Source organism: Danaus plexippus, chromosome Z (assembly GCF_018135715.1).
Source record: "Danaus plexippus chromosome Z, MEX_DaPlex, whole genome shotgun sequence".
NCBI classification, from domain to species: Eukaryota; Metazoa; Arthropoda; class Insecta; order Lepidoptera; family Nymphalidae; genus Danaus; species Danaus plexippus.
The window spans coordinates 13,368,918-13,383,022 of NC_083559.1; the positions used below are offsets into that span (position 1 = coordinate 13,368,918).

General features: G+C 33.1%; 1 protein-coding gene across 4 annotated transcripts in view; it reads right to left on the reverse strand.

Moving 5' to 3' along the window:
- LOC116777326 (unconventional myosin-XVIIIa) overlaps nt 1–14,105 on the reverse strand; it is a 112,106-nt gene that overhangs the window by 24,968 nt on the left and 73,033 nt on the right. For all 4 annotated transcript variants that reach the window (XM_032670810.2, XM_032670809.2, XM_032670811.2 and 1 more), the window contains 2 exons: nt 2,422–2,570; nt 1,899–2,022 (listed from right to left, as the gene is read on the reverse strand). In XM_032670810.2, coding sequence (XP_032526701.1) covers nt 1,899–2,022; nt 2,422–2,570 — 273 coding nt within the window. The remainder of the gene's footprint in view (nt 1–1,898; nt 2,023–2,421; nt 2,571–14,105) is intronic.

The window sequence follows — 14,105 nt, forward strand, 5'->3', positions numbered from 1 at the left end:
TTTGCTTCTCCTTCAAAACTTCCCGAATAAAAAGCGATTACGGAACAAATGTCGCCAGTTCTTTACACAATGCGATAATACTGATATGACTTACAGTGTATGATGCCGCTGTGACTTGAACACAACAGCCAGGAAGCGTTTATGCGCAATAAAAATGAACTCTTGAGATAACTCCGGGATGACATCTATTAAACATTTCATCACCCGCTGACCCCGTTGCTGCATCGCGGAAGTCTTTCATATCTTTTATAATATTTAATTTAGTTTTTAAAATTAATCAAACGAACCGTTTAGAAATTTTCGTATAAGTTAATAAGTTTATTTGCATAATTTCGAAAATAGCGATCGATAATTTTCTAACGCATACGTCTGTATGCGAAGAGACTTTCGAAAATGTTCAAAATTTCTTTTTTCACCCAATGAGGTGTTATATTCATATAAGTTTCTGTATTATGGCAGCTTAGAAAAGGACTTAAAACATTTGTGAAGTCTGAATGCTTTAGGAACCTGTTTTATTAATATCCCGATATTATAAGCAAGAGTGGAACTTAAGAACGCTGGGTAAAAGTATTAATTCCTATATTCATATAATTAAGTATATCTATAAAATTTGTAAGTTGTTGAGATTAAATTCACCTGTTATTTAGTAGAAATACATTAAAATACAACAACTTTTTGCCATCAAAACAATGAATGGGCTAAAATTGAACAAACCGTGTAAATCGTGCCAGTTGACGATATTACCGTGTCAAATAAAATAATATCTTCAGTTTTATGAACAATTCTTTTAACAAATTAAGCCTGAGATATGATATCGAGTGAGTTACACAATAAGAGCCGACATAACAGAGACGTTCCGTCTACATAGAGGAAACCTGTCTGCAACGAAAAAAGCGGTGAAAGTGTAAGCAATTATTGAACTGATTAAAAAATAAAATCAACTTTAAACCGATGCAGATAAGGGTTATTTCACATTAATAATAATTACTTCTTCGTTTTTAATATTACGTTTTCTGTCTCCGTCAATGCAAATACGAAAGCAACTAATGATTAATAACTCTTTAGAGACAATTATCGGAAACAAAACTGTCGTTTGTATTCGGCTATCATAACTTAACCTGCTACTGATACTTTTTATACTATATTATACAATGAAACTCACATGATAAGTTTCATAGTAATTCCACAGTTACATAAGACTATTAGAGAACCTAGGAAATGCCTACTTCTTTAGCCTTTAGGAATACAGGTGAACTGAATTGTATGTAATTATATAAACCGTTATATAAGATATCACATATAAAACACGTGTTCACATAATGAGATTCAATTTGAGCAAATTGAGTGAGAATTTGCATATAATTGAAACTATCTGCCGTTATTGTTTCCTTTACTTTCAATTTATGCTAAAATCATCACCACCATTAAACAATTATAGATAATAAAGTGAGATTGGAACGGATTATGAATTTTTTGGAATTGTTCAAAAGTTAATTGGTTCTCAAACAGCACGTGTGCTGGCAGAGGAGATTAAAAAAGACCTCCCGTCTCTCTCATATAACGTGGCTCAGAATCAATCACAACTGTATAATTTAGTATGAGGGTAATTTATATAGCATACGGGATATTTACCTAGACAGTGGAGCCAGTCTAATTACGTTAGGATCGATTATGAGTATAAAGTTATTTTATGACTTGACGTAATATAGCAAAAAGTTTCAAGAATATCTACGAGTGTTCTTGATGGATATGTATTCCAGTGTATTCCACCAGCGTCATGGGATAATGGACTTACTAAAAATATGTAAACACAAATAGTTATATGTATATCTGTAAAGGAAGGAAAATTGTACCTGTGCAGTAATTCACTTTAAATAAATGTAAGAGTTACAACAAACCTGTGCTTGTTTGAGTCTGTGTTCTGTGCGATGCACAGCCAGTAGCGGAGTGACGCGTACCAATAGTCTCCACCATGGCCAGTCACGAACCGCGAGGAAGGCGCGCACATTTCGTTGAACGCATCTGAGAGAATACTTACTTTTTTAAAAGAAATACTAAAGACGAAGCCTAGTTTATTTTACTTGATAGGAATTTGCTACTGTTGTTCATAGAGACAAATTAGTGTGTGTTGCTTCTTATAAGTACTGTGGGACAATAGGCATTCCAAAGTGAAGACAAACAACACTACAATATCAATAGGAAATTTTATTAGAATCTGATGGCTTATTAGAATACTGTTTTAAATACAAAGTCTAAATAATTTCCATATATTTTACAACTGTTTAATAGTTCAGGATCAGCTATAAAAAACAAAATTAATAAAAATAATGCTTCTTAAATAACTTGTAACGGGAAACGTAAATATAAGAAATGATATAATCAAACTAAGGTCTCGTTTAGTGATGCGGTTATATTACATACCTGGCGGCGGTGTGCTGAGTGCGGAGTCTTTCAGCTCGTCTCCTGGCCAAGAGACCGCGAGCCCTCGCTTGTAGTCGAACGAGGACTCGGGCCAGAGCGGCGTCCCGGCGGGCGTCCAAATCGCCCACCACGCCGCCTCTGAACATGATCTACGACACAAATAAAATATTGTAACAGATGGATTGAGTTTAGTTTTCCAAAAAGTAGACTAATCCACACCGTATTATATATTATGCGAGCTTTTTTCGTTTATTCTATAATAATTTAGCAAAACATATGTAAGTTCTATGTAGCCTTGTATCATTACACACACGGAACATAACATTATACGTTAAATAACTTGTTAGTTAGCAACAAGTTTATTTTGTAAGGCATGATTACATTTAAATATGTAAATTACGTTTTCGTCTGGTCGTTGACTTAATCGGTTTAGAATTTATGAGAGCAGATAACTTTGTATTTGAATATTGATACTTGTTAAGTATTACTTTATGCTTATTTGGCAAGTAGCTGCGTAGTGAGAAGATAATTTACCGACGTAAAATATGCTTCAACAAATAAGATATATTACAAACATTAGAAGCATAAAGTGAAATAAACACTCAAGTCTCTTGGTCGTCTGTAAACTAGTTTCACTTAAGATAAACGAGAAATTACGTGAAGTCTTTTCAATATAAGTATTTAAAGTACGGATGTATTTCCTCATACCGAATAATTTACGAGGAGTACCGACCACATTCGTGTAATTTTGGCCAGATATAGTTAAATATAAATTAAAATTGAATTTTACGGTTCTATTTTTCTTTTATAATTACAAAACAGTTTCGGGAAATAATGACAGAAATAGATTTTTCCGTCACGTTTTCTCATGCCTTAGTTAGCACAATACAGCGGTTTGGTGTAAAGCTATTAACATTTCACTTGTACCGACAACGGCAATGTAAACATTAATGACAGTGACCCTATTTTGAATAAAAACATCGTTTGAGAACGTTTACATTGTCACAGAACGACAAAGCAATGTTCTTCGTACGTGAAGTACATCGTCCAAACAATTAAGGTATATTTATAACTTTACTTCATTGTTACGAGTTTTTTAAGTTAACCAATATATTATCTGTAACAAATCGGTGAGCTCCAGTGTAAACGTGCGCTGGTTCACTGTTCTAGTTCCAGCTAGTATATGTCACCTGAAGCACAGACGGTGGTTTAATGCTGTTACACGAGCGCTAAGGAAAGAAGTGAATGTGACATCTTAACATTGTTAGGAGGAATATTGTTCGATCGAATGATAGGCGAGTTACTATGATAGTTCACAGGAGGAATTATTATAAATTATATACAATTTATCATTAGACTTACACTTGGTCTCTCAATAAAGCATTTAATTGGGGATGTAATTTTTTTTTTACATTTGATAACCACAATGTAATTTCATTATTAGGGGACAAGAAGTTTGATAAGTCATATATTAGAAACACAATTCTTTTAATATCTATGAACAATGTTATGTATATTTATATTAATCAATCAATGTTTGTTTGTTTTTATTACATATGCGACGCCTAACAATGTTGCAGTAATCAGAGAATTTATAATCACAAGACATTATTTATATTTACAGGATACAAAAATGATTCTTTCAAAATTTTAATGCACTGTATTAGTTTAGTTTCGGACAATTTATGAAAAGTCTGGATAATATTGCTGTGAAATTTCCTAAGACCACAACCTTAATACTATTTACCTATTCGTAGATAAGTCTCTAACATTTTTATTCGTTAATGAACGTGATTGATAAAAGAAGCTTACTCTAGCGCCTTCAGTATTAAATATTTTTTTTTTTATCATTATATATGACAAACGAGTATCATTATTTATTTACATTATTATAACTGCATCTCAATGATAACATCAGAAACGATTCAAATATACAACGCTCCAGTTAGCATAAATTGGTTGCATAGAACATACAGGACGCGTTATTTAGACATCTCTATTATAATACTTTTATAAATAAATTATTACAAAATTATCTCTTGATGTATGTATTTAATAAATATTAATATTGCTGCCAACAACTTCTCTTATTCAGACACATATCATATACAATTCTGGAGACAATACATTTCTTGTGACAATGAATGAAAATATTTAAGAAATTCGTTTCATTATGTTATATTACACGTTAATACATCACATACACAAAGTTTTCATTTAAATCATGTACACCAAACGGCACAAGTTAAATTATAATCCGCGAATAGAATTAAAATTACAGCACGTAAATAAACCGTTTGTTTCAAGAACACTGTATTCCGTATAATGCAATTGTAAATCATTTTATCGTTAAAAATGTATATTTGGAATCAAATAATGTACGAGATAGGAGTTTTGGTAAATATCCAAGTTTATTCAAATCCTAAATATGCTAATTACAGTCTGTAAAGGCTGTGAAAAACCTAGACATTATTGATGTCCTTCAATATTCAATTGTCTTTGAGCGATTGTTCAGTTTTTTTCATTTATTTTTAAATATATATATTTTTTAATTATGTCTTTGTAATTGTATGGTGTCTTGTATAAAAAAAAAACAATTATAGTACTTTGGTAGTCTACTATAGCTGATGGTGAGGTGAAAGCGTGATACAATACATTATTGTAGATTGCAACATTGTGGGCTACTTCTACAAGTACTTCCGTCTCTGCTCTCTAGTGAGGGCTGTCACTCAATAAATATACACTTAACATAAATAAATGACCTAAATCGTTTAACCTAAAGTAAAAGAACCTAGTAGTCACATTTAAAGTGACGCTTGATAACGGATATATAGAATATATTATATGTATATATTTTCTTCTCAATCCGACAACCCTATTTGATAAGTCAAGCCTGCCGTACATTCCCATACTACAATTGAAATAACCTATCAGTCATGTAATTACAGGTTGTAAACATTGTATTAGTATTACTCATATAGTTTTGAATACACAAGAATTTTTGTTCCGCCATGAGATAAATCTTATTAGCATTTTGTAACGATTATTTAGGAGCTCTTATAATACTTTAAATGCAGTGGAACTTTAATAAAAATGATACTATATTCATACTTAAAGTATAAACATGTATTAAATTATTCTCAAAGAATTCTGTCATGAGTAAATTAGATGTATTTTTTTCTTTTCCTCTTTGAAATTTGCTGTGGGATTAGTGGTGTAAGTCGTTCATTGGTAGTTACGACCTATGAACCTACTAAAATGGCTTTTTCCTACAAGTTATATATAGGTGTTGTCAAAATGCCTTAAAAACAATATTTTATCAACGATTTGCATTAATTTATTATAATTTTTTAAACTACTAATACTTTCAGTGTCGAATACTATGTAATCATTGGTGACTTTCGCTCCATCAAAAAATACAATATAGCTATGAATACATGATGTATTAATATTGAAATAAACGAAGCAGGCAACGCTTTAGACCGATTTCATCTTTAATTTCTAGACATAGAACTCAAATTCATTTAAATAAAGACGTCGCTAAAGTTTTGATATAATAAATCAGGCAACCAACAAAGAACGTTATTACATTTTTTTAATTGCTTTGGAAAAGTGAAATGGTATCGAATATAAACGCCCGCATAGTCGTTATGTACGGATATAGAAACAGAATTTAAAAGTTGAATAAGATAAAGTAGTACTAACTGTAGTAATATTGCGAAATACTAGGCATTGTCGGCGGTTTCACGAGTGATAATTTTCTTCTATCCAATGAGATCAAAAACCTTTTCTACACAATGAAAATATGAAACAAAATTTCATAATCCTGAGTGTTGAGTTCATAAATGAGTAGTAAATGAACTTAGTGTCACGTTTGTAATCAATGAGGCTAAAACCTAAACTATCATTACACTTAAACACTGACTCATATGTTACTTTGACGCATACAAATCAGATGTCTGAACATTTGCGGAATAATTATACTCAGGTAATGCATTGACCACTCAAGAGTTGCGTTACGGAGATATAGTATAGGAACGCGAAAGCAGCACGTGACAGGTTTCTAAAACAGTAGGTATACGCTAAAAATACATACATATATACATCACACTGCGAATAGTTAGTAGCGATGACCTCAAGTGAATTTGAACTCTGCAGAAACGTTACGTGTACAATTAGAATTATAATCATTTTCAAGATTTTAGAACATCTGTTGGATATTTTTATGATAAATCATTTTCCGTAAACTACACATTGTTTTAATGGACATTTAGACAAAGGAATATCTTAAGATTGTTTTACAGGTGTCATTATATAAGCAGTTCATTACTCGTTGCATCAGATAAGTATGAGACAGGCTGTCTCACCGAAGCCAATATTAATGGTCACTTATTATACAAATATTTTGAGAATGCTTGAATGAAGAATAACATAATAATTGTCACTTTCCACTTTAAGAATTTGTCAGATTTCAATGTTTAAACCAGTATAATGTTGTTTGGAAGTATCCCCGGTCAAGCCGTCAAGCGAGCTCAGCATGCACTATACATACAAAGAACGTGAATGTTATATTATTGGAAAAGTTCTGATACGATTTCTATGTGATGCACGTAACATGGAAGAAAGTCAAGAGAGTGAATATATATTTTGCAAGCACCTTGAAAGTACATACATCAACGTTTTAACGACTGACGAATTTCAATGTTAGCGAGATTATCGCTTTCGCACTTTCCTGTTTATGGACTTGTGGTAGTTTTTCACGATACATGTGATGCATGATATTTTATGTTCCTCTAAGCCTTAAGATAACTTAAGACGAGATCTGAGCAGACGAGCCTAGTGAAAGTGAGAGCGTAAATAAACTTTTCAATAGACAATGCGTACCAAAGTTATTATTATTATTTTTAAATCCATCATGAGTATTAATTTTTATTTTCAGTGGCATTTATTATTCCCACTTTATGCTTACAGATATATACTCTATATACGTGCGGTAACAGTGAGTTTGTGTCATAAATTTACATATGGGGTATTTTTTTTATTGAACCAGAATGAGGGCGAATAACAATTGACGATCTTCATTTAAATCTCTTCGCTTGAACGGTCACCTGATCAGTTTGTAGTCATTACGCAACACGCCGTGTACGGATTATTACAAAAGAATTTTTACGCATGACTTTAAACATTACGTAATTAAAAATTACCAAAAAGAAATTCAACTGAAGAATGTCAGTGTACTTTTATGTAACTAACATAATATTTATTTTGATGACAAACAAGACATTAAAAGTTTATGATCGCATCAGCTCCGCTTAATAGCATTATACATATATATTTTAATGCACATAAATAAAGAAATATATGGATCTAGCATATGTATGTCACTGTCGCATTAAATTTGTTTATATTTGGTTCCGTATCACAGAACATCGAGTCATAACAAGATAACATATAAATATATAGTTACTATACGGATTGATTGATGTTTACCATGTTTACGGGAGCGGAGTAAATAGCACCTGTAATTTTCTGTTATCGATATGTTAAGTGGCGTACCTGTTCGTCCACTTTCGGAGTGTCGGCGATGGCGCGTATACCGCTAGCGACCTCATTGCAGCGCTCGCCGCGCCGGGCGGGCCGCACTGGACAGACGTTCTTGGCATTCTCCGGCAGTTCTACCCTGAACTGTTTGGGAGCATCAAACAATTTACAGCCCAGCTCATCAGCGCTGCTGTTCGCTCGACTCATTTCAAGGACGTTGTCGAACACAGCGTCGTTATCATTAGCAGCGTCATTAGAAACGTGACCGGAGTCGTCGCTGCAGTCAGAGTGCGTGTCCGATATCTTCTCCTCGGAATGTTTGTGCAAAGTCAGCTTATCTTGCTGACTGTATGTTTTAATGTCATCCCTGGATTCTATGCATTTAATTTGGCGACCCACGAGTGTGCTCAAATGATTATGAAATGTCGTGTTAGCTACGCATACCTCTTTATGAAACGGTGGTATCACTTTACAGTTTGTAAATTGGGCAGTCTCAGTTTTCAATTCCAGAGCTGTTTTAAACTCCAACTTTTTTACGAGATATTTAACAGGTGATAGCATAGAATCGATTTCGTCCGTGTCGTTTTGGTTTCGGTTATTACCGGGCATTTCTACTATGAGATCTCGTTTGTTGTTTATTTTTTTTACTTGTATTTTGGCGCGCACGGCATTCAATTCATCAGAGTAGTCTCTTAGAGTACTCTTTGGTGATGGAGATGCTACTTTCTTTTCACTTGAATCTTTCTTGGCCTTGTCGGATTGCCGCTTTGAGTCAGCTTTTAAATTTAGCTGGGATTTTTGTCGTGTTTGTTTCATTTGATCGATTTTCTCAGCTGTTTTTCGTGACAGGATGGGCTTTTTTTTCTGAGCACACTCTCTGGGCTGGTCTACATTAGTTAGATCAACAGGAGTGGGAGAAAAAAGAGCTCGTGTGGTGCTAAATTTATTTTGTGACATTTGGCTCCTGATCACCGGGATCTTACTAGGAGAACCCGCGATAGAAGTACTTGATTTAGTTCTCTCCAAGCCAGGCGAAATCATCGATTCGTTACCAATTTCCCAAACACTTTTTGCTTTTTGCATTTGGGATTTTGGCATATCAATAGTGTTTCTGGCATTATTAAGACCACTTCTCGGCTTATCCTTTTTGATGTCAGTGCACTTCTTGTCCAGTTTTTTTGGAATCGGTTTCGTTTTTGACACGACAGGTACCGGCGTCGATGGAGGATTTGATAGGGTCTTTTTTAGAATTCTTGTTTTTACATCCAATTTTTTCAAGTCTTCTGTTTTTATGGTTGTAGCGCGGGTCGTGGGTTTTGATGATACTTTATACGTTGCATATTTGTCAGAACTCATTTTGTCAATAGGTAAAGGATTCAGCGGTGTAAGAGGACTTGTTAGCTCCTTACCTCTCATGTCATCAAGATTCCACAAACTCGTAGTTTTGTCTATAGAGTTATTTCTCGAAACGAGATGACGCGTTCTTCGCTCTGTTTCGGGATCAGAATTTGTTTTCTTCAGAATACACCGCGACTCTATAATACTACAAGTTTTAGATTTTTGTAATTTGGGTACTACGAAATTAGGATTGTGAGTTAAAAAAAGGCTTGAAGAAAATTCTGTTAGAATTTTATCAAATGATTCCAAGGCCTTCCCTAATTTTGATTCGGAGGTTAAAGGTTCGATTACTGTTTCAGAACAATCGATTTTCCCAATAAATGTTATATTTTCATAAATAGATGAATATCCTTTTGTTTCTTCCAACAAATTATTACTAACCGATGATAGTTTTTCCGAGTTCACAATATTAACATTCTCATACACGTTACTTTGTAATTTCGAACAATCCGTTGAGTTCGATGAATCGCAAGTATTAGTCTTTTTCAATATATTTTGCACGTCACTCTTAGAAATACTAGGCTCAGTAATCTTTTTCTCAATACAGGCAGCTATCGCGGTTACTTTGCCGAGTTTGTGCTCCGTTGAGATTTCGGGACTGACTGAAAATGTCCTGTACAATTTTTGAATAGCCCCATGAGCGGGGGGTGTCGGTTGCTTCTCGGCCGGCTTCTGCCCACCAAATATACTAAATACTTTCACTGCGGGCATATCGCGGGCCCGACGCACGGGCGATCGCGGTCGCGGAGCGTGGATGCGCGCGCGCGTTACGGTGTACGGCGTGCATGTGCGCAGGCGCAGAGTTCTACACTGCTATCAGACTCGACACTCGCGACAATAAGAAAGTCAATGTCACCTTACAGGGCTACTTAGACAAAAACAATTCACAACACTCTTGCTAATGGTTACTGCGGTACAAATATAACCTTTTATTTTATTTTTTATTTTTTTATACTTCATACATAACTAAATAATTTGAATAAAAAAACCGCTTCCATTTTACTTGAACCATAATATAATTAACCTTATATAAAATTTTAAACAAAGATCTATTGGGTTTAATGTGATCGTAACCTATATCAAACAGTTGTGTCATAAAATAGTTCAAATAGGGTTACACAAACAGACCAAACGTTACCTAGAAAAAATAAATTTTACATCAACCTAAATACTATTTCGCTTGAAAATCCCGGTTATCCTGTTACTAATTGTGTAATAACGTATGTGGGATACGAAAGTCAACGAGTTCAATTTTGTAATAAGATAATTTTATTTACAACAGACTAACTGACGTTTATATATAAAAGATATCGTAATATTCACATTTTGTGATTATAGGCAGTTAATATTTTTTACCCCATATACGAGCAATTAAATTGTTAAATTGGAGAAAAACACGAACCGAACATATTTTGATAGTAATATTGTTTAAGACATTTAAAAAAAATACATTTCTATAACGCTTATGAATGAGAAATCATAAAATTACTACAGTGAACAACTCTTGGCTTGCTACCTGTGTTATCTGTTACTTGATGCTATGGAGGCATTGAATTCCAACACTGCATTAAGTTAAACATTTGGAAACCACATATTTACCAAATAATACAAAAAAAAAAATATTACAAAATGGAAAGAAAAATTAATAAAGACACGTATCATATTCCACAATGTCTTCAACACTAGTACATAAAGCAAAAGTCACAACAATCTCATTAGGTAATGTTTTAAAATTTCAAATGTGCGCGTCGTTGGTTATCTGTGTTAATGTATAATTTAATTATATTGTAACAATCTTAAAACTCAGAGAGTAACTACTGAATAACTACGAGGTTTTCTGTGCTCGAGCATAACAGACGGTGACGATAAACTCTGACAATTAAACAATTGAAACACATCGAATTAAAGTAATTAATGGAGGAATCATAACCGCACACGAGTCCAAAGAAAAAAATCCTTTGTTTTTTATAAATATTATCTCTTTATAATTGCAACTTTCTCCAAAAATAATTATGAATGTTAATGACGATATCATTTTTCAGAGCAGTCGCTTGGCATTCAGCGCTGATTAAAATTTAAAATGGCAAAACACTATTCTCTTATGACGTTTTAATACGATTGCAACGGATATGACTATCACGATGATGTCCAGTATTCAGATATCTAGAGGTTAAAGGGCCGGTACTGAAAAATATATTGATATAAACGCTTCCATGTGAAGTGATATATACCAAGCGTAAGATGTATTCGCCGAGTGACGACATCTTAAATTGCTTGTCTGATGAGTTAATTGGATAATTTACACGAAGAAATTGAATAATCAAGCATTCATGTGTGCTAAAAAATGTAACCTTTTTGTGTTCAATGATAGAACGTTGATAGTTAAAAAATAATTTCATTGCACAACGCTATCACAAACTGAATATCAAGAGATAAAAAAACTATTAAATAAATTCATTATTCTCTCTCTGATATTCTTCTTTACAAGGACAAGCAATTCCCTATAAGCCACAGTATAACAGATCGTTGAAGACAAACATAATGTGTAGTCTACAAAGTATCATATTGGCCATAACCTGTGACGGGAGACCATAGGTACAGTAACATTCACAGTTATTAACTAACAATTACTGTAAACTAATAGCAGGTCTCATTGATATCGGTTCAAAAGAAAATATTCTCACGCATTTCACCAAACGAAAGTAATTGTATGTTCTCTAACACCGTAATGACTCCATCACTATATGTTCTGAATACTAATTGATGATGTAAAAGAAAGTATATGTGAAAATCGACGGAGCAATATCTTGTACGCGAGTTGCAAAAAACTATCTCCATTATAATATGTAATAACGTTAAAGAAACATGGATTAGAAGAGAAAACTATCGTCTCTCGAGTGTCTCGATAAGTTTCTGTTATCACGCTACGTTCACGATTATTACATACATAATAAATTCGTTTTATATTATAAATTATCACGAGATAACTAAGTCTTAGCGTGCTGTTGAATGTTAATCTATAGTTTTCTGAATAATACGTAACATTGTAATCATGGGACTAAGAATAAGAATATGTCCGACAGTTTGTATGTCATTGTTATACAATCACGTAAAATTTAACAAACCTAGGTACGTTTAATTGTATTATGACAGTATACATTTTAAATAACAACTAAACTATTGCTGTTTGATTATGAATATTAAAATAGCTCGATAGTTAATTTTATAAACGAGCGGAGCCGGGGGAAAATCTATCCGTTTCCTATTCCGTTAAGTAATTCTGTAGGTTTACCTACTCAAGCTGGTTCTCAAGTTATAAATATCATCCGAAGTAAACGACACAACATTTATACAATCATATGAATATAAACATGAATCGTCAAAGTCGTAAACACGACAGAAACATCAACTGCTGGCTGATATAAACATTGTTTAGTATCTAAAGAATAACTTACATCTAAGAGCTGAATAAACTCAAGTGTCGCTGACCTCGAGCCCCTAGCATTTTTATAAGAGCAAAGTCACAGTAATAAAAAAATGTTTAATAATTTTATAAGTATCATTTAATTTCATTCATTGCTATTTCTTAGCCCTTCAGACTTCGACATCAGTAGTAATTTAATTATGGTTATATCGTCAATCATAGGATAAAGCATATAATATAACAGATATATTTAACAAAGCGGTACGTTCAAAGATTTTCATTTCATTTCATTTAAATTCATATAAATCCAGTTCAGCTTAAAACAGTAGTAATGGTCAGACGTAGAGTGGGCGGTAGACAATGAGTTCGTATTGGGGATCGTTCCATATATTTAACAAGAGAACATGACGAGATCGAGTCGGAGAGGAAGCGGAGGATTCTAGCGTTTTATTGTAAAATTTACGATAAAACTCGCGACGTACAGTTAAATCATCAAATAATATTAATATTATTAGTCTTATAGACTTGAAACAGACTATAACTATCTATTTTATATAGATTCCTCAAGCCAAAAATGCTAAATGAGTTAATTTAACACGGTAAGGTGCATATGTTATAAAAAATATAAATATATATTTTTATACAACATAAAGTTAGACAATTAGGATGAGAATTAATATAATTTAAACATTCTGAATAAAAATGAAAGCGTGCTAGGCGTAGAACGCAAGCATCGTGTCACTAGGAATTGAAAGAAAACAGGAAGAGAGTTGTAGTGAGGGAGATTTATGCGACACACGATTTACTCAGCAACGAGTTTAGTTATGTACGTGGATATACCGGACATTGTTACTGGCATGTTTAAGACTGAGTTTTAAATTGCACTTATGAGAATTTGAAAAAAGAATATATTTTTTCTTTGTGAAACAGAATTAAGCGTTGGGCGTGAGAACCAATTTATATTTTCTACTTTTCACTCTCATCCAAATATATGCTGAGTCAACGAAGCACGCAGTAGGTACTTGAATTTTATATCAGAACGTCAAACTCAGCATTTTAATGATGATTCTCTACATCCAGTCGTTAATTTATTTTTTCATTTATTTACAAACACTCTTCTTGTAAAATGTTAAATAATACAGTCAACAGCCTGTCTGCAATAAACAGTAATAGTCGTAAATATCAATTATTAATATTAACCGTGCCTTAAAAACAATCAGAAGGATCTCATTGAGGAAGAAATGCAAATAATAACATTTATTAAAGAGGGACATTTCTATGTATAACATATGTCTACGTTAATATAATAGAGATATTTTTC